At 44.4% G+C, this 22,880-nt stretch overlaps 1 protein-coding gene across 2 annotated transcripts in view; it reads right to left on the bottom strand.

Annotated features, from left to right (window-relative positions):
• mctp2b (multiple C2 domains, transmembrane 2b) overlaps window positions 1–22,880 on the bottom strand; it is a 161,112-nt gene that overhangs the window by 49,675 nt on the left and 88,557 nt on the right. For both annotated transcript variants that reach the window (XM_041869467.2, XM_041869468.2), the window contains exons 11-17: window positions 19,462–19,648; window positions 14,943–15,036; window positions 14,693–14,795; window positions 14,368–14,470; window positions 11,412–11,513; window positions 10,519–10,593; window positions 10,292–10,411 (exon numbers count right to left, since the gene is read on the bottom strand). In XM_041869467.2, the coding sequence (XP_041725401.1) occupies window positions 10,292–10,411; window positions 10,519–10,593; window positions 11,412–11,513; window positions 14,368–14,470; window positions 14,693–14,795; window positions 14,943–15,036; window positions 19,462–19,648 (784 nt within the window). The remainder of the gene's footprint in view (window positions 1–10,291; window positions 10,412–10,518; window positions 10,594–11,411; window positions 11,514–14,367; window positions 14,471–14,692; window positions 14,796–14,942; window positions 15,037–19,461; window positions 19,649–22,880) is intronic.

The raw sequence follows: 22,880 nt of genomic DNA, 5'->3' as shown, positions 1-22,880 counted from the left end.
GATGAGTACAACCCCAAGAACACCATTCCAACCGTGAAGCATGGAGGTGGAAACATCATTATTTGGGGATGCTTTTCTGCAAAGGGGACAGGACGACTGCACCATATTGAGGGGAGGATGGATGGGGCCATGTATCGCGAGATCTTGGCCAACAACCTCCTTCCCTCAGTAAGAGCATTGAAGATGGGTCGTGGCTGGGTCTTCCAGCATGACAACGACCCGAAACACACAGCCAGGGCAACTAAGGAGTGGCTTCGTAAGAAGCATCTCAAGGTCCTGGAGTGGCCTAGCCAGTCTCCAGACCTGAACCCAATAGAAAATCTTTGGAGGGAGCTGAAAGTCCGTATTGCCCAGCGACAGCTCCGAAACCTGAAGGATCTGGAGAAGGTCTGTATGGAGGAGTGGGCCAAAATCCCTGCTGCAGTATGTGCAAACCTGGTCAAGACCTACAGGAAACGTATGATCTCTGTAATTGCAAACAAAGGTTTCTGTACCAAATATTAAGTTCTGCTTTTCTGATGTATCAAATACTTATGTCATGCAATAAAATGCAAATTAATTACTTAAAAATCATACAATGTGATTTTCTGGATTTTTGTTTTAGATTCCGTCTCTCACAGTTCTATTGTACCTATGATAAACATTACAGACCTCTAGATGCTTTGTAAGTAGGAAAACCTGCAAAATCGGCAGTGTATCAAATACTTGTTCTCCCCACTGTATATATAGCAGGGGCTAGATCCTAACCTCTCACAGTACCTGAAACAGTGGAGTTATTGAAGTTAGTTCCTAGAAAGCTGCTTGTGAAAAAGAGTGAGAGGCTGAATGGCAGGCTGGCTGGCGCAGTAAAACACAACACAGCACTGATTCACATTATGAGAGAGAGAGAGAGAGAGAGAGAGAGAGAGAGAGAGAGAGAGAGAGAGAGATGGAGCGAGAGAGAGACAGACAGACAGACAGAGAGAGAGAGAGAAAGAGAAAGAGAGAGAGAGAGAGAGAGAGAGAGAGAGAGAGAGAGAGAGAGAGAGAGAGGGACAGAGAGAGAGAGAGAGAGAGAGAGAGAGAGAGAGAGAGAGAGAGAGAGAGAGAGAGAGAGAGAGAGAGAGAGAGAGCAGACAGACAGACAGAGAGAGAGAGAGAGAGAGAGAGAGAGAGAGAGAGAGAGAGAGAGAGAGAGAGAGAGAGAGAGAGAGAGAGAGAATCCCCATACTTTAATGAAGACAGTTTCTCCATCCTTGAGGGGGAAATCAATCATTCCAGACCCAGGGACATATACTAGCCTGTGGCGACCTAAATGCCAGAACTGGACAAGAACCTGACACCCTCAGCACACAGGGGGACAAACACCTACCTGGAGGTGACAGCATTCCCCTCCCCATATGCCCCCTAGGCACAACTACGACAACATAACCAACAAAAACGGGTCACGACTCCTGCAGCTCTGTCGCACACTGGGTATGTACATAGTCAATGGTAGGCTTCGAGGGGACTCCTATGGTAGGTACACCTATAGCTCATCTCTTGGCAGTAGTACTGTAGACTACTTTATCACTGACCTCAACCCAGAGTCTCTCAGAGCGTTCACAGTCAGCCCACTGACACCCCTATCAGACCACAGCAAAATCACAGTCTACTTGAACAGAGCAATACTCAATCATGAGGCATCAAAGCCAAAGGAACTGAATAATATTAAGAAATGCTATAGATGGAAGGAAAGTAGTGTTGAAACCTACCAAAAAACAATTAGGAAACAACAAATTCAATCCATTCTAGACAACTTCCTGGACAAAACGTTCCACTGTAATAGTGAAGGTGTAAACTTGGCAGTAGAAAACCTAAACAGTATATTTGACCTCTCAGCTTCCCTATCAAATCTAAAAATCTCTAACAGAAAACCAAAGAAAAGTAATAACAGAGATAAATGGTTTGATGAAGAATGCAAACACCTAAGAAAGAAATTGAGAAACCTATCCAACCAAAAACATAGAGACCCAGAAAACCTGAGCCTTCACTATGGTGAATCACTAAAACAATACAGAAATACACTACGGAAAAAGAAGGAACAGCACGTCAGAAATCAGCTCAATGTAATTGAAGAATCCATAGACTCTAACCACTTCTGGGAAAATTGGAAAACACTAAACAAACAACAACACGAAGAGCTATCTATCCAAAACGGAGATGTATGGGTAAACCACTTCTCCAATCTTTTTGGCCCTATAACAGAGAACAAACAGCAAAAAAATATACATGATCAAATGCAAATCTTAGAATCAACTATTAAAGACTACCAGAACCCACTGGATTCCCCAATTATATTGAATGAACTACAGGACAAAATACAAACCCTCCAACCCAAAAAGTCCTGTGTTGTTGATGGTATCCTCAATGAAATGATAAAATATACAGACCACAAATTTCAATTAGCTATACATAAACTCTTTAACATCATCCTTAGCTCTGGCATCTTCCCCAATATTTGGAACCAAGGATTGATCACCCCAATCCTCAAAAGTTGAGACAAATTTGACCCCAATAACTACCGTGGGATATGCGTCAACAGCAACCTTGGGAAAATCCTCTGCATTATCATTAACAGCAGACTAGTTCATTTCCTCAGTGAAAACAATGTACTGAGCAAATGTCAAATTGGCTTTTTACCAAATTACCGTACGACAGACCACGTATTCACCCTGCACACCCTAATTGACAAACAAACAAACCAAAACAAAGGCAAAGTCTTCTCATGCTTTGTTGATTTCAAAAAGCTTTTGACTCAATTTGGCATGAGGGTCTGCTATACAAATTGATGGAAAGTGGGGTTGGGGGAAAAACATACGACATTATAAAATCCATGTACACAAACAACAAGTGTGCGGTTAAAATTGGCAAAAAACACACACATTTCTTTCCACAGGGCCGTGGGGTGAGACAGGGATGCAGTTTAAGCCCCACCCTCTTCAACATATATATCAACGAATTGGCGAGGGCACTAGAACAGTCTGCAGCACCCGGCCTCACCCTACTAGAATCTGAAGTCAAATGTCTTCTGTTTGCTGATGATCTGGTGATTCTGTCACCAACCAAGGAGGGCCTACAGCAGCACCTAGATCTTCTGCACAGATTCTGTCAGACCTGGGCCCTGACAGTAAATCTCAGTAAGACAAAAATAATGGTGTTCCAAAAAAGGTCCAGTTGCCAGGACCACAAATACAAATTCCATCTAGATACCGTTGCCCTAGAGCACACAAAAAACTATACATACCTCGGCCTAAACATCAGCGCCACAGGTAACTTCCACAAAGCTGTGAACGATCTGAGAGACAAGGCAAGAAGGGCCTTCTATGCCATCAAAAGGAACATAAAATTCAACATACCAATTAGGATCTGGCTAAAAATACTTGAATCAGTTATAGAACCCATTGCCCTTTATGGTTGTGAGGTCTGGGGTCCGCTCACCAACCAAGAATTCACAAAATGGGACAAACACCAAATTGAGACTCTGCATGCAGAATTCTGCAAAAACATCCTCCATGTACAATGAAAAACACCATAATAATAATGCATGCAGAGCAGAATTAGGCTGATACCCGCTACCTGACCACTGCGACTGACCCAAACTTAAGGAAAGCTTTGACTATGTACAGACTCAGTGAGCATGGCCTTGCTATTGAGAAAGGCCGCCGAAGGCAGACCTTGCTCTCGAGAAGACAGGCTATGTGCACACTGCCCACAAAATGAGGTGGAAACTGAGCTGCACTTCCTAACCTCCTGCCAAATGTATGACCATATTAGAGACACATATTTCCCTCAGATTACAGCGATCCACAAAGAATTCGAAAACAAACCCAAATTTGATAAACTCCCTTATCTACTGGGTGAAATACCACAGAGTGCTATCACAGCAGCAATATTTGTGACCTGTTGCCACAAGAAAAGGGCAACCAGTGAAGAACAAACACCATTGTAAATACAACCCATATTTATGTTGATTTATTTTCCCTTTTGTACTTTAACTATTTGCACATTGTTACAACACTGTATATAGACATAATATGACATTTGAAATGTCTTTATTCTTTTGGAACTTTTGTGAGTGTAATGTTTACTGTTAATTTAACTTTTGTTTATGATCTATTTCACTTGTTTTGGCATATGTTTCCCATGCCAATAAAGCCCCTTAAATTGAATTGAATTGAATAGATAGATAAGTCAAGGAGAGGCTGACTGCTACAGACAGAGAGAAATAGATAGATAGTTCAAGGAGAGGCTGACTGCTACAGATGGAGAGAAATAGATAGATAGTTCAAGGAGAGGCTGACTGCTACAGACAGAGAGAAATAGATAGATAGTTCAAGGAGAGGCTGACTGCTACAGACAGAGAGAAATAGATAGATAGTTCAAGGAGAGGCTGACTCGTACAGACAGAGAGAAATAGATAGATAGTTCAAGGAGAGGCTGACTGCTACAGACGGAGAGAAATAGATAGATAGTTCAAGGAGAGGCTGACTCGTACAGACAGAGAGAAATAGATAGATAGTTCAAGGAGAGGCTGACTGCTACAGACGGAGAGAAATAGATAGATAGTTCAAGGAGAGGCTGACTGCTACAGACAGAGAGAAATATATAGATAGTTCAAGGAGAGGCTGACTGCTACAGACAGAGAGAAATATATAGATAGTTCAAGGAGAGGCTGACTGCTACAGACGGAGAGAAATAGATAGATAGTTCAAGGAGAGGCTGACTCGTACAGACAGAGAGAAATAGATAGATAGTTCAAGGAGAGGCTGACTGCTACAGACGGAGAGAAATAGATAGATAGTTCAAGGAGAGGCTGACTGCTACAGACAGAGAGAAATAGATAGATAGTTCAAGGAGAGGCTGACTGCTACAGACGGAGAGAAATAGATAGATAGTTCAAGGAGAGGCTGACTGCTACAGACGGAGAGAAATAGATAGATAGTTCAAGGAGAGGCTGACTGCTACAGACAGAGAGAAATATATAGATAGTTCAAGGAGGGGCTGACTGCTACAGACAGAGATAAATAGATAGATAGTTCAAGGAGAGGCTGACTGCTACAGACAGAGAGAAATATATAGATAGTTCAAGGAGAGGCTGACTGCTACAGACGGAGAGAAATAGATAGATAGTTCAAGGAGAGGCTGACTGCTACAGACAGAGAGAAATAGATAGATAGTTCAAGGAGAGGCTGACTCGTACAGACAGAGAGAAATATATAGATAGTTCAAGGAGAGGCTGACTCGTACAGACAGAGAGAAATAGATAGATAGTTCAAGGAGAGGCTGACTGCTACAGACAGAGAGAAATAGATAGATAGTTCAAGGAGAGGCTGACTGCTACAGACAGAGAGAAATAGATAGATAGTTCAAGGAGAGGCTGACTGCTACAGACAGTGTCACGATTGTTTACTGAAGAAGCAGACCAAGGCGCAGCGTGATAAGCGTACATTTTATTTCGTACACAACACGAACAAAACAACAAACCAAACGATACGTGAAGTCCTAGGTTAATACAAAACAAACCTTACGGAACAAGATCCCATACCGACTAGTGCCAAACAGGCTGCCTAAGTATGGTCCCCAATCAGAGACAACGAGATACAGCTGCCTCTGATTGGGAACCACCCTGGCCAACATAGATCCAAACGATCTAGAACATCAACATAGAAAAACTAAACAATGAAAATCCACACCCTGGCTCAACATTTAAGAGTCCCCAGAGCCAGGGCGTGACAGTACCCCCCCCCAAAGGCGCGGACTGCGACCGCGCCACACAAACACAAGAGGGTAGGGGCCGGGTGGGCATTCCGCCTCGGAGGCGGATCCGGCTCCGGGCGTGACCACCACCCTTTCTCCACCTCCCCGTTGCGCCCCCGGTCCGGTCCGGCCCCGCTGACTGGAGCTGGACCCGACGACGGTGGAACGAATTGTACAAGCTCCGGACTGGAGCCGCTGGCCGGAGCTGGACTGGGCACCGGTGGAGCGGATTACTCTGGCTCCGGAGTGGATCCGCTGACTGGAGTCGGACCGGACCCCGGTGGAGCGGATTGCTCTGGCTCCGGAGTGGAGCAGCTGACCGGTGCCAGACCAGGCACCGGTGGAACAGGCACGGGCCGTGCCGGACTGACGACGCGCACCACTGGCTTGGTGCGGGGAGCAGGAACGGGCCGGACCGGGCTGGCGACGCGCACCACTGGCTTGGTGCGGGGAGCAGGAACAGGCCGGACCGGGCTGACGACGTGCACCACTGGCTTGGTGCGGGGAGCAGATACGGGCCGGACTAGGCTGACGACGCGCACCACAGGCATGGTGCGGGGAGCAGGAACAGGCCGGACTGGGCTGACGACGCGCACCACAGGCTTGGTGCGGGGGAGCAGGAACAGGCCGGACCGGGATGGCGACGCACACCACTTGCTTGGTGCGAGGAGCGGGACTGGGTTTCCTTATAAACCTCCGCTCCCTCTGCTGTCTAACCAGTACCTCTCGCCGTGCCTCTACACTCTCCTTCTCCCTCATGACCAATGGCCCCCGTAACCTGGTGGCCTCCTCTCCTAGTCCACAGATTCGCCCTGTAGCTGCCTCCAGCAGCCCCGTCGTCCAAGCCGTGTGCCCCCCCAAAAAAAATTATTGGGGTTGCCTCTCGCGTGTCCGTCGTCGGCGCCGTTTCTCCTCTCCTGCCTGGGCATTTACCTTTGCCCATGGCCCTCTGTCCGCGAATATCTCCTCCCAGGACCACCATTTGCCCACCTGCGACATCGCCATCTTCTCCTCCTGGGCACGCTGCTTGGACCTCTTATGGTGGGATCTTCTGTCACGATCGTTTACTGAAGAAGCGGACCAAGGCGCAGCGTGATAAGCGTACATTTTATTTCGTACACAACACGCACAAAACAACAAACCAAACGATACGTCCTAGGTTAATACAAAACAAACCTTACGGAACAAGATCCCATACCGACTAGTGCCAAACAGGCTGCCTAAGTATGGTCCCCAATCAGAGACAACGAGATACAGCTGCCTCTGATTGGGAACCACCCTGGCCAACATAGATCCAAACGATCTAGAACATCAACATAGAAAAACTAAACAATGAAAATCCACACCCTGGCTCAACATTTAAGAGTCCCCAGAGCCAGGGCGTGACAGACTGTACTGTAGATGTGTTCCAGGTTTGAGAAATCAAATAAATATAATTCCCACCTATTGACTTTTGTACTGTAACTATTTGCACATCATTACAACACCGTATATGATAATGGCGCCGAAGGAGATGGCTGCCGTTTTACGGGCTCCTAACCAATTGTGTTATTCTGGGTGTTTTTTCGCATTATTTGTAACTTATTTTGTACATAATATTTCTGCCACCGTCTCTTATGACCGAAAAGAGCTTCTGGATATCAGGACAGCGATTACTCACCTCGTACTGGACAAATATTTTTTTCAGACACCCGACAAGGCCCAAATCCCCGTCATTCGCATGAGAAAGAGACGGAGATATCAGGGACGTAGGTCGAGGTGCCTTGTAAGGATCCGGCAGCGAGTGGGTAATCTGCCTCTAAAATCAGTCCTATTAGCCAACGTACAATCATTGGAGAACAAAATAGACAAACTAAGATCACGGATATCTTACCAACAGGACATTAAAAACTGTAATATTTTATGTTTCACCGAGTCGTGGCTGAACGACGACATGGACAACATACAGCTGGCGGGTTATACGCTGCATCGGCAGGATAGAACAGCTGCCTCCGGTAAGACAAGGGGTGGCGGTCTGTGTATATTTGTAAACAACAGCTGGTGCACGAAATCTAATATTAAGGAAGTCTCAAGGTTTTGCTCGCCTGAGGTAGAGTACCTCATGATAAGCTGTAGACCACACTATTAACCAAGAGAGTTTTCATCTATATTCTTCGTAGCTGTTTATTTACCACCACAAACCGATGCTGGCACTAAGACCGCACTCAATGAGCTGTATACGGCCATAAGCAAACAGGAAAACACTCATCCAGAGGCGGCGCTCCTAGTGGCCGGGGACTTTAATGCAGGGAAACTTAAATCCGTTTTACCTAATTTCTACCAGCATGTTAAATGTGCAACCAGAGGGGAAAAAACTCTAGACCACCTTTACTCCACACACAGAGACGCATACAAAGCTCTCCCTCGCCCTCCATTTGGCAAATCTGACCTCCTGATTCCTGCTTACAAGCAAAAACTAAAGCAGGAAGCACCAGTGACTCTGTCAATAAAGAAGTGGTCAGATGATGCAGATGCTAAGCTACAGGACTGTTTTGCTAGCACAGACTGGAACATGTTCCGGGATTCTTCCGATGGCATTGAGGAGTACACCACATCAGTCACCGGCTTCATCAATAAGTGCATCGACGACGTCGTCCCCACAGTGACCGTACGTACATACCCCAACCAGAAGCCATGGATTACAGGCAACATCCGCACTGAGCTAAAGGGTAGAGCTGCCGCTTTCAAAGAGCGGGACTCTAAACCGGACGCTTATAAGAAATCCTGCAATATCCTTCAACGAACCATCAAACAGGCAAAGCGTCAATACAGGACTAAGATTGAATCGTACTACACCGGCTCTGACGCTCGTCGGATGTGGCAGGGCTTGCAAACTATTACAGACTACAAAGGGAAGCACAGCCGCGAGCTGCCCAGTGACACGAGCCTACCAGCTAAATTACTTCTATGCTCCCTTCGAGGCAAGCAACACTGAAGCATGCATGGGAGTATCAGCTGTTCCGGACGACTGTGTGATCATGCTCTCCATAGCCGATGTGAGTAAGACCTTTAAACAGGTCAACATTCACAAGGCCGCAGGGCAAGACGGATTACCAGGACATGTACTCAGAGCATGCACTGACCAACTGGCAAGTGTCTTCACTGACATTTTCAACCTGTCCCTGACTGAGTCTGTAATACCTACATGTTTCAAGCAGACCACCATAGTCCCTGTGCCCAAGAAAGCGAAGGTAACCTGCCTAAATGACTACCGACCCGTAGCACTCACGTCTGTAGCCATGAAGTGCTTTGAAAGGCTGGTCATGGCTCACATCAACACTATTATCCCAGAAACCCTAGACCCACTCCAATTTGCATACCGCCCCAACAGATCCACAGATGATGCAATCTCTATTGCACTCCACACTGCCCTTTCACACCTGGACAAAAGGAACACCTACGTGAGAATACTATTCATTGACTACAGCTCAGCGTTCATCACTAAGCTAAGGACCCTGGGACTAAACACCTCCCTCTGCAACTGGATCCTGGACTTCCTGACGGGCCAGCCCCCAGGTGGTAAGGGTAGGTAACAACACATCTGCCACGCTGATCCTCAACACAGGGGCCCCTCAGGGGTGCGTGCTCAGTCCCCTCCTGTACTCCCTGTTCACCCATGACTGCATGGCCAGGCACGACTCCAACACCATCATTAAGTTTGCCGACGACACAAAAGTGGTAGGCCTGATCACAGACAACGATGAGACAGCCTATAGGGAGGAGGCCAGAGACCTGGTCATGTGGTTCCAGAATAACAACCTCTCCCTCAACGTGATCAAGACAAAGGAGATGATTTTCGACTACAGGAAAAAGAAGAGGACCGAGCATGCCCCCATTCTCATCGACGGGGCTGTAGTGGAGCAGGTTGAGAGCTTCAAGTTCCTTGGTGTCCACATCACCAACGAACTATCATGGTCCAAACACACCAAGACAGTCGTGAAGAGGGCAAGACAAAGCCTATTCCCCCTCAGGAGACTGAAAAGATTTGGCATAGGTACTCAGATCCTCAAAAAGTTCTACAGCTGCACCATCGAGAGCATCCTGACTGGTTGCATCACTGCCTGGTATGGCAACTGCTGGGCCTCCGACCGCAAAGCACTACAGAGGGTAGTGCGTACGGCCCAGTACATCACTGGGGCCAAGCTTCCTGCCATCCAGGACCTCTATACCAGGCGGTGTCAGAGGAAGGCCCTAAAAATTGTCAAAGACTCCAGCCACCCTAGTCATAGACTGTTCTCTCTGCTACCGCATGGCAAGCGGTTACGGAGTGCCAAGTCTAGGTCCAAAAGGCTTCTTAACAGCTTCTACCCCAAAGCCATAAGACTCCTGAACATCTAATGAAATGTCTACCCGGACTATTTGCATTGTCCCCCCCCCCCTTCTAGGAATTCTAGTTCTATGGGAGAAACTGCAGATGGTGCTACTATACCACATTATATCTAGTTTGATACTTTTAGATGGTGAAATGCCTCACCAGGAAGGCTATGAGACTCCTCTGGAAACTCTCCCACTGGAAACAGCTCTTGATGTACTGGAATGTGGACTGCACTGCTCTGTATAGGTTACGCACGCGGTACACGTTACGCGCCAAGATCTGAAATCAATACAGAAATACCGGTTAAAAAGATGCTATGAACAACACAAAATGTCTGCCTGTTTCAGAATAGTTTAGGTAAAACTATGGAGATTAATTTAGCAAACCTTTTTAGAAAACTTTGGATTGTCTTCCATGAATTTCTTCTCCTTTGGTGTGAATGTTCTGATAGCTGCTCTGACCTATAAGTCAGATGGAGAGAGACGGAGGAAGACACTGTTTCAGACACAACTGATGCCAATGAACTGAAAGGGAGTGACTCCAGCAGCACCTCTCTGATTACATCATGGTTAGACCATCTGTCTCTGTGTTGTAGTTGACACCGTGTACACACACACACACACACACACACACACACACACACACACACACGAGACAAACACACAGAGAGACACACACACACACACACACACACACACACACACACACACACACACACACACACACACACACACACACACACACACACACACACACACACACACACACACACACACACACACGAGACAAACACACAGAGAGAACACACACACACACACACACACACACACACACACACACACACACACACACACACACACACACACACACACACACACACACACACACACACACACACACACACACACACAGTAGACATCATTAGTAAACATCATTCCAGATGACCCCACAGCACAGTATCTGACAGGACTGGTCCATCTGTATTAAACAGGACTGGTCCATCTGTATTAAACAGGACTGGTCCATCTGTATTAAACAGGACTGGTCCATCTGTATTAAACAGGACTGGTCCATCTGTATTAAACAGGACTGGTCCATCTGTATTAAACAGGACTGGTCCATCTGTATTAAACAGGACTGGTCCATCTGTATTAAACAGGACTGGTCCATCTAACCCTAACCCTAACCCAGCCCAGTATATGACAGGACAGATGCCTCCCCATGGGCCCTGGCCAAAGGAATAGACTGGAGGGGCATCAGACAGCAGGACTGGACTCACTGGGTTGAAGATGAGCTCCAACTCTAGGGAGATGCTTCCTTTAGACAGACCCCCCAGATCCTCTTTCTTCAGGGGACAGCAGATCTGTTGACCATTGTGGATCTGGAGGGGAGAGAGAGTGTAATGTAATGTACACAGACCAACACTAAGCTGCAACAGTGGATTACTGTCAAATAGAGGGTTAGTCTTAATGATGAAGATATGACCCTATTGTACTGTAAGGCCCTCTTGACTTGAACTCCCATTGATCTAATGAAAATACATATTGATGTAATTTGTAAGATGATTTACGCTACTGACAGAGAGTAGAGGAATGGACACTATACTACTGACAGAGAGTAGAGGAATGGACACTATGCTACTGACAGAGAGTAGAGGAATGGACACTATGCTACTGACAGAGAGTAGAGGAATGGACACTATGCTACTGACAGAGAGTAGAGGAATGGACACTATACTACTGACAGATAGTAGAGGAATGGACACTATACTACTTACAGAGAGTAGAGGAATGGACACTATGCTACTGACAGAGAGTAGAGGAATGGACACTATGCTACTGACAGAGAGTAGAGGAATGGCCACTATACTACTGACAGAGAGTAGAGGAATGGACACTATGCTACTGACAGAGAGTAGAGGAATGGACACTATGCTACTGACAGAGAGTAGAGGAATGGACACTATACTACTGACAGAGAGTAGAGGAATGGACACTATACTACTGACAGAGAGTAGAGGAATGGACACTATGCTACTGACAGAGAGTAGAGGAATGGACACTATGCAGCTTACAGAGAGTAGAGGAATGGACACTATGCTACTGACAGAGAGTAGAGGAATGGCCACTATACTACTGACAGAGAGTAGAGGAATGGACACTATGCTACTGACAGAGAGTAGAGGAATGGACACTATGCTACTGACAGAGAGTAGAGGAATGGACACTATGCTACTGACAGAGAGTAGAGGAATGGCCACTATACTACTGACAGAGAGTAGAGGAATGGACACTATGCTACTGACAGAGAGTAGAGGAATGGACACTATGCTACTGACAGAGAGTAGAGGAATGGACACTATACTACTGACAGAGAGTAGAGGAATGGACACTATACTGCTGACAGAGAGTAGAGGAATGGACACTATGCTACTGACAGAGAGTAGAGGAATGGACACTATGCAGCTTACAGAGAGTAGAGGAATGGACACTATGCTACTGACAGAGAGTAGAGGAATGGCCACTATACTACTGACAGAGAGTAGAGGAATGGACACTATGCTACTGACAGAGAGTAGAGGAATGGACACTATGCTACTGACAGAGAGTAGAGGAATGGACACTATGCTACTTACAGAGAGTAGAGGAATGGACACTATGCTACTGACAGAGAGTAGAGGAATGGACACTATGCTACTGACAGAGAGTAGAGGAATGGACACTATGCTACTGACAGAGAGTAGAGGAATGGACACTATGCTACTGACAGAGAGTAGAGGAATGGCCACTATACTACTTACAGAGAGTAGAGGAATGGACACTATGCTACTGACAGAGAGTAGAGGTATGGACACTATGCTACTTGGATAAGAGCGTCTGCTAAATGACGTAAATGTAAATGTAAATGTTATAGAGAGTAGAGGAATGGCCACTATACTACTGACAGAGAGTAGAGGAATGGCCACTATGCTACTGACAGAGAGTAGAGGAATGGACACTATGCTACTGACAGAGAGTAGAGGAATGGACACTATGCTACTTACAGAGAGTAGAGGAATGGCCACTATACTACTGACAGAGAGTAGAGGAATGGACACTATGCTACTGACAGAGAGTAGAGGAATGGACACTATGCTACTGACAGAGAGCAGAGGAATGGACACTATGCTACTGACAGAGAGTAGAGGTATGGACACTATGCTACTTGGATAAGAGCGTCTGCTAAATGACGTAAATGTAAATGTTATAGAGAGTAGAGGAATGGCCACTATACTACTGACAGAGAGTAGAGGAATGGCCACTATGCTACTGACAGAGAGTAGAGGAATGGACACTATGCTACTGACAGAGAGTAGAGGAATGGACACTATGCTACTTACAGAGAGTAGAGGAATGGCCACTATACTACTGACAGAGAGTAGAGGAATGGACACTATGCTACTGACAGAGAGTAGAGGAATGGACACTATGCTACTGACAGAGAGTAGAGGAATGGACACTATACTACTGACAGAGAGTAGAGGAATGGACACTATGCTACTTACAGAGAGTAGAGGAATGGACACTATGCTACTGACAGAGAGTAGAGGAATGGCCACTATACTACTGACAGAGAGTAGAGGAATGGACACTATGCTACTGACAGAGAGTAGAGGAATGGACACTATGCTACTGACAGAGAGTAGAGGAATGGACACTATGCTACTTACAGAGAGTAGAGGAATGGACACTATGCTACTGACAGAGAGTAGAGGAATGGACACTATGCTACTGACAGAGAGTAGAGGAATGGACACTATGCTACTGACAGAGAGTAGAGGAATGGACACTATGCTACTGACAGAGAGTAGAGGAATGGACACTATGCTACTGACAGAGAGTAGAGGAATGGCCACTATACTACTTACAGAGAGTAGAGGAATGGACACTATGCTACTGACAGAGAGTAGAGGTATGGACACTATGCTACTTGGATAAGAGCGTCTGCTAAATGACGTAAATGTAAATGTAAATGTTATAGAGAGTAGAGGAATGGCCACTATACTACTGACAGAGAGTAGAGGAATGGCCACTATGCTACTGACAGAGAGTAGAGGAATGGACACTATGCTACTGACAGAGAGTAGAGGAATGGACACTATGCTACTTACAGAGAGTAGAGGAATGGCCACTATACTACTGACAGAGAGTAGAGGAATGGACACTATGCTACTGAATGGCCACTTTTCCACTTACAGAGAGTAGAGGAATGGCCACTTTTCCCAGGAAGTCAGGTGCTTTGTCTCCGTCCTCATCAAAGATGGTCAGCTCCAGAACATCATGGACGTCTTTCACTGGGCTGGAGAACAACACATATTAATATAAATACACCATAAACATCAACTGAAATATAAACTGGGATTAGATCAACTGTATGGTTCATATGGCAACTGGCCATCGACTGGTGGGAGAAATATTGGAATACAACAGAACATCTTTAAAGTGAAAGACTTTGCAAGACCACGTTAAATCACGTTTAAAGGGAAACTGAGACGATAAAATGCTGAGCTGGTCGACTGACAAGGTAAAGACTTTGTTCCAGTTGGGGTAGAGGGTTTTATAGATGGTGTGAGTCTGCAGTCTGTCATTCCCTAACTCCAACACACAGAACGGATCACTCTTCCCTGCAAGAGACACAGACACCCACAGCAAGTGTTAGTTTCTATATACAGCATTTCTGTGTGATAAAATGTAGTGCAACACTGAAGGATCTAGCTAGTTCTACAGTGAAATAAAGAAGTTAACATTAACAGAGTGATAGTGCTTCTTACCATTTAAATCAGCTGCCAACAGATCAGTAGCCTTGATAACCTTGACTTGAAGGAAACCAACATCCCGGAGGTTCTTGAAGGAACTTTTGAAACTCTGAGGGGAGAACAACACCAGAACAAAAAGCCTGTTAACTACAGTAAAACCAGAACCAGAATGGTTAACTACAGTAACACCAGAACGGTTAACTACAGTAACACCAGACAGGGTTAACTACAGTAACACCAGAACGGTTAACTACAGTAACACCAGACAGGGTTAACTACAGTAAAACCAGAACGGTTAACTACAGTAACACCAGACAGGGTTAACTACAGTAACACCAGAACGGTTAACTACAGTAACACCAGAACGGTTAACTACAGTAACACCAGAACGGTTAACTACAGTAACACCAGAACGGTTAACTACAGTAACACCAGACAGGGTTAACTACAGTAACACCAGAACGGTTAACTACAGTAACACCAGAACGGTTAACTACAGTAACACCAGAACGGTTAACTACAGTAACACCAGACAGGGTTAACTACAGTAACACCAGAACGGTTAACTACAGTAACACCAGAACGGTTAACTACAGTAACACCAGAACAAAAAGCCTGTTAACTACAGTAAAACCAGAACCAGAATGGTTAACTACAGTAAAACCAGAACGGTTAACTACAGTAACACCAGAACGGTTAACTACAGTAACACCAGAAGGGTTAACTACAGTAACACCAGAACGGTTAACTACAGTAACACCAGAACGGTTAACTACAGTAACACCAGAACGGTTAACTACAGTAACACCAGAACGGTTAACTACAGTAACACCAGACAGGGTTAACTACAGTAACACCAGAACGGTTAACTACAGTAACACCAGAACGGTTAACTACAGTAACACCAGACAGGGTTAACTACAGTAACACCAGAATGGTTAACTACAGTAACACCAGAACGGTTAACTACAGTAACACCAGAACGGTTAACTACAGTAACACCAGAACGGTTAACTACAGTAACACCAGAAGGGTTAACTACAGTAACACCAGAACGGTTAACTACAGTAAAACCACAACGGTTAACTACAGTAACACCAGAACGGTTAACTACAGTAACACCAGACAGGGTTAACTACAGTAACACGAGACAGGGTTAACTACAGTAACACCAGAACGGTTAACTACAGTAACACCAGACAGGGTTAACTACAGTAACACCAGAACGGTTAACTACAGTAACACCAGAACGGTTAACTACAGTAACACCAGAAGGGTTAACTACAGTAACACCAGAACGGTTAACTACAGTAAAACCACAACGGTTAACTACAGTAACACCAGAAGGGTTAACTACAGTAACACCAGAACGGTTAACTACAGTAACACGAGACAGGGTTAACTACAGTAACACCAGAACGGTTAACTACAGTAACACCAGAACGGTTAACTACAGTAACACCAGAACGGTTAACTACAGTAACACCAGAACGGTTAACTACAGTAACACCAGAACGGTTAACTACAGTAACACCAGAACGGTTAACTACAGTAACACCAGAACGGTTAACTACAGTAAAACCAGAACGGTTAACTACAGTAACACCAGAACGGTTAACTACGGTAACACCAGACAGGGTTAACTACAGTAACACCAGAACGGTTAACTACAGTAACACCAGAACGGTTAACTACAGTAACACCAGAACGGTTAACTACGGTGACACCAGACAGGGTTAACTACAGTAACACCAGAACGGTTAACTACAGTAAAACCAGAACGGTTAACTACAGTAACACCAGAACGGTTAACTACGGTAACACCAGACAGGGTTAACTACAGTAACACCAGAACGGTTAACTACATTAACACCAGAACGGTTAACTACAGTAACACCAGAACGGTTAACTACAGTAACACCAGAACGGTTAACTACAGTAACACCAGAACGGTTAACTACAGTAACACCAGAAGGGTTAACTACAGTAAAACCAGAACGGTTAACTACAGTAAAACCAGAAGGGTTAACTACAGTAACACCAGACAGGGTTAACTACAATAACACCAGAACGGTTAACTACAGTAACACCAGAACGGTTAACTACAGTAACACCAGAACGGTTAACTACAGTAACACCAGAACGGTTAACTACAGTAACACGAGACAGGGTTAACTACAGTAACACCAGAACGGTTAACTACAGTAAAACCAGACAGGGTTAACTACAGTAACACCAGAACGGTTAACTACAGTAACACCAGAACGGTTAACTACAGTAACACCAGACAGGGTTAACTACAGTAACACCAGACAGGGTTAACTACAGTAACACCAGAACGGTTAACTACAGTAACACCAGAACGGTTAACTACAGTAACACCAGAACGGTTAACTACAGTAACACCAGAACGGTTAACTACAGTAACACCAGACAGGGTTAACTACAGTAACACCAGAACGGTTAACTACAGTAACACCAGACAGGGTTAACTACAGTAACACCAGACAGGGTTAACTACAGTAACACCAGACAGGGTTAACTACAGTAACACCAGAACGGTTAACTACAGTAACACCAGACAGGGTTAACTACAGTAACACCAGACAGGGTTAACTACAGTAACACCAGAACGGTTAACTACAGTAACACCAGAACGGTTAACTACAGTAACACCAGACAGGGTTAACTACAGTAACACCAGAACGGTTAACTACAGTAACACCAGAAGGGTTAACTACAGTAACACCAGAACGGTTAACTACAGTAACACCAGACAGGGTTAACTACAGTAACACCAGAACGGTTAACTACAGTAACACCAGAAGGGTTAACTACAGTAACACCAGAACGGTTAACTACAGTAACACCAGACAGGGTTAACTACAGTAACACCAGAACGGTTAACTACAGTAACACCAGAAGGGTTAACTACAGTAACACCAGACAGGGTTAACTACAGTAACACCAGAACGGTTAACTACAGTAACACCAGAACGGTTAACTACAGTAACACCAGAACGGTTAACTACAGTAACACCAGAACGGTTAACTACAGTAACACCAGAACGGTTAACTACAGTAACACCAGAACGGTTAACTACAGTAACACCAGAACGGTTAACTACAGTAAAACCAGAACGGTTAACTACAGTAACACCAGAACAGTTAACTACAGTAACACCAGACAGGGTTAACTACAGTAACACCAGACAGGGTTAACTACAGTAACACCAGAACGGTTAACTACAGTAACACCAGAACGGTTAACTACAGTAACACCAGAACGGTTAACTACAGTAACACCAGACAGGGTTAACTACAGTAACACCAGAACGGTTAACTACAGTAACACCAGAACGGTTAACTACAGTAACACCAGAACGGTTAACTACAGTAACACCAGAACGGTTAACTACAGTAAAACCAGAACGGTTAACTACAGTAAAACCAGAACGGTTAACTACAGTAACACCAGAACGGTTAACTACAGTAACACCAGAACGGTTAACTACAGTAACACCAGAACGGTTAACTACAGTAACACCAGAACGGTTAACTACAGTAAAACCAGAACGGTTAACTACAGTAACACCAGAACGGTTAACTACAGTAACACCAGAACGGTTAACTACAGTAACACCAGACAGGGTTAACTACAGTAACACCAGACAGGGTTAACTACAGTAACACCAGAACGGTTAACTACAGTAACACCAGACAGGGTTAACTACAGTAACACCAGAACGGTTAACTACAGTAACACCAGAACGGTTAACTACGGTAACACCAGACAGGGTTAACTACAGTAACACCAGAACGGTTAACTACAGTAACACCAGAACGGTTAACTACGGTAACACCAGACATGGCTGTAATATCAATAGGAGGGTTAGGGTTAGGGTTAGGGTTAGCCTGTGTGATTGGTTGTTATTCTGTCTCTCACTGATCAAATAAACCTACCATTACAATTATAGACTGATCATGTCTTTGTCAGTGGGCAAACGACCAAAATCAGCAGGGGATCAAATACTTTTTTCCCTCACTGTATATCTGAGAAGAGTGAGGTATATTAATAATATATTATTATAATCATTATATGACAGTACTGACGTATCTATAACTGAGAGCAGTGAGGTATATCACTGTATAATATATTATTATAATCATTATATGACAGTACTGACGTATCTATAACTGAGAGCAGTGAGGTATATCACTGTATAATATATTATTATTATTATAATATGACAGTACTGACGTATTTCTCCCATAAGAACAGTGAGGTAACAGTACTGACGTATTTCTCCCATAAGAACAGTGAGGTAACAGTACTGACGTATTTCTCCAATAAGAACAGTGAGGTAACAGTACTGACGTATTTCTCCAATAAGAACAGTGAGGTAACAGTACTGACGTATTTCTCCAATAAGAACAGTGAGGTAACAGTACTGACGTATTTCTCCCATAAGAACAGTGAGGTAACAGTACTGACGTATTTCTCCCATAAGAACAGTGAGGTAACAGTACTGACGTATTTCTCCAGTGTGTTCTCTCTCTCCTGATGCTCCTCGGGGGACGGGGCACACATGTCGGAGATGGAGACACCACTACACGTGCTCAGTGTGATCAGGAAGACCACCCGACCTTTTCCCTCTTCCAGAACCCGCGTGAACAGCTGAGACTGGTTGGGTAGAACACTGGACAGGTCCACCTCACACCTGATACACACACACACACACACACACACACACACACACACACACACACACACACACACACACACACACACAGAGAGACAGAACACACACACACACACACACACACACAGACAGAGACAGAACACACACACACACACACACACACACACAGAGAGACAGAACACACACATCAACAATATGTTGCAGTATGGTTTGGTTCATACATGGTGGAAAGGTTCTTCTTATGCATTTGCAAGGAAAAGAGACAAAGTTGAGGGCTGAAAGACGACAAATCAGTGGTACCATTCACTAGACATCATAACGATTCTAAAGTGATCCAGAATGACCCATGTTGTAACTCACAAATCAGTGGTACCATTCACTAGACATCATAACGATTCTAAAGTGATCCAGAATGACCCATGTTGTAACTCACAAATCAGTGGTACCATTCACTAGACATCATAACGATTCTAAAGTGATCCAGAATGACCCATGTTGTAACTCACAAATCAGTGGTACCATTCACTAGACATCATAACGATTCTAAAGTGATCCAGAATGACCCATGTTGTAACTCACAAATCAGTGGTACCATTCACTAGACATCATAACGATTCTAAAGTGATCCAGAATGACCCATGTTGTAACTCACAAATCAGTGGTACCATTCACTAGACATCATAACGATTCTAAAGTGATCCAGAATGACCCATGTTGTAACTCACAAATCAGTGGTACCATTCACTAGACATCATAACGATTCTAAAGTGATCCAGAATGACCCATGTTGTAACTCACAAATCAGTGGTACCATTCACTAGACATCATAACGATTCTAAAGTGATCCAGAATGACCCATGTTGTAACTCACAAATCAGTGGTACCATTCACTAGACATCATAACGATTCTAAAGTGATCCAGAATGACCCATGTTGTAACTCACAAATCAGTGGTACCATTCACTTGACATCATAACGATCACTGATCATAATCTTGATGTGATTGGCCTGACTGAAACATGGCTTAAGCCTGATGAATTTACTGTGTTAAATGAGGCCTCACCTCCTGGTTACACTAGTGACCATATTCCCCGTGCATCCCGCAAAGGCGGAGGTGTTGCTAACATTTACGATAGCAAATTTCAATTTACAAAAAAAAAATGGCGTTTTCGTCTTTTGAGCTTCTAGTCATGAAATCTATGCAGCCTACTCAATCACTTTTTATAGCTACTGTTTACAGGCCTCCTGGGCCATATACAGCGTTCCTCTCTGAGTTTCCTGAATTCCTATCAGACCTTGTAGTCATAGCAGATCATATTCTAATTTTTGGTGATTTTAATATTCACATGGAGAAGTCCACAGACCCACTCCAAAAGTCTTTCGGAGCCATCATCGACTCAGTGGGTTTTGTCCAACATGTCTCTGGACCTACTCACTGCCACAGTCATACTCTGGACCTAGTTTTGTCCCATGGAATAAAGGTTGTAGATCTTAATGTTTTTCCACAAAATCCTGGACTATCGGACCACCATTTTATTACGTTTGCAATCGCAACAAATAATCTGCTCAGACCCCAACCAAGGAGCATCAAAAGTCGTGCTATAAATTCTCAGACAACACAAAAATTCCTTGATGCCCTTCCAGACTCCTTCTGCCTACCCAAGGACGTCAGAGGACAAAAATCAGTTAACCACTTAACTGAGGAACTCAATTTAACCTTGCGCAATACCCTAGATGCAGTTGCACCCCTAAAAACGAAAAACATTTGTCATAAGAAACTAGCTCCCTGGTATACAGAAAATACCCGAGCTTTGAAGCAAGCTTCCAGGAAATTGGAACGGAAATGGCGCCACACCAAACTGGAAGTCTTCCGACTAGCTTGGAAAGACAGTACCGTGTAGTACCGAAGAGCCCTCACTGCTGCTCGATCATCCTACTTTTCCAACTTAATCGAGGAAAATAAGAACAATCCAAAATTTCTTTTTGATACTGTTGCAAAGCTAACTAAAAAGCAGCATTCCCCAAGAGAGGATGGCTTTCACTTCAGCAGTAATAAATTCATGAACTTCTTTGAGGAAAAGATCATGACCATTAGAAAGCAAATTACGGACTCCTCTTTGAATCTGCGTATTCCTCCAGGGCTTAGCTGTCCTGGATCTGCACAGCTCTGCGAGGGCCTGGGATCGGGAGAGACACTTAAGTGTTTTAGTACTATATCTCTTGACACAATGATGAAAATAATCATGGCCTCAAAACCTTCAAGCTGCATACTGGATCCTATTCCTACTAAACTGCTGAAGGAGCTGCTTCCTGTGCTTGGCCCTCCTATGTTGAACATAATAAACAGCTCTCTATCCACCGGATGTGTACCAAACTCACTAAAAGTGGCAGTGATAAAGCCTCTCTTGAAAAAGCCAAACCTTGACCCGGAAAATATAAAAAAACTATCGGCCTATATCGAATCTTCCATTCCTCTCAAAAATTTTTGAAAAAGCTGTTGCACAGCAACTCACTGCCTTTCTGAAGACAAACAATGTATACGAAATGCTTCAGTCTGGTTTTAGACCCCATCATAGCACTGAGACTGCACTTGTGAAGGTGGTAAATGACCTTTTAATGGCGTCAGACCGAGGCTCTGCATCTGTCCTCGTGCTACTAGACCTTAGTGCTGCCTTTGACACCATCGATCACCACATTCTTTTGGAGAGACTGGAAACCCAAATTGGTCTACACGGACAAGTTCTGGCCTGGTTTAGATCTTACCTGTCGGAAAGATATCAGTTTGTCTCTGTGAATGGTCTGTCCTCCGACAAATCAACTGTACATTTCGGTGTTCCTCAAGGTTCCGTTTTAGGACCACTATTGTTTTCACTATATATTTTACCTCTTGGGGATGTTATTCGAAAACATAATGTTAACTTTCACTGCTATGCGGATGACACACAGCTGTACATTTCAATGAAACATGGTGAAGCCCCAAAATTGCCCTCGCTAGAAGCCTGTGTTTCAGACATAAGGAAGTGGATGGCTGAAAACTTTCTACTTTTAAACTCGGACAAAACAGAGATGCTTGTTCTAGGTCCCAAGAAACAAAGAGATCTTCTGTTAAATCTGACAATTCATCTTGATGGTTGTAAAGTCGTCTCAAATAAAACTGTGAAGGACCTCGGCGTTATTCTTGACCCTGATCTCTCTTTTGACGAACATATCAAGACTGTTTCAAGGACAGCTTTTTTCCATCTACGTAACA

Source organism: Coregonus clupeaformis, unplaced genomic scaffold, assembly GCF_020615455.1.
Source record: "Coregonus clupeaformis isolate EN_2021a unplaced genomic scaffold, ASM2061545v1 scaf0050, whole genome shotgun sequence".
In the NCBI taxonomy this organism is placed as follows: domain Eukaryota; kingdom Metazoa; phylum Chordata; class Actinopteri; order Salmoniformes; family Salmonidae; genus Coregonus; species Coregonus clupeaformis.
Note: the sequence above shows the minus strand (reverse complement) of the source record. Positions and strands in the feature narration are given on the sequence as shown.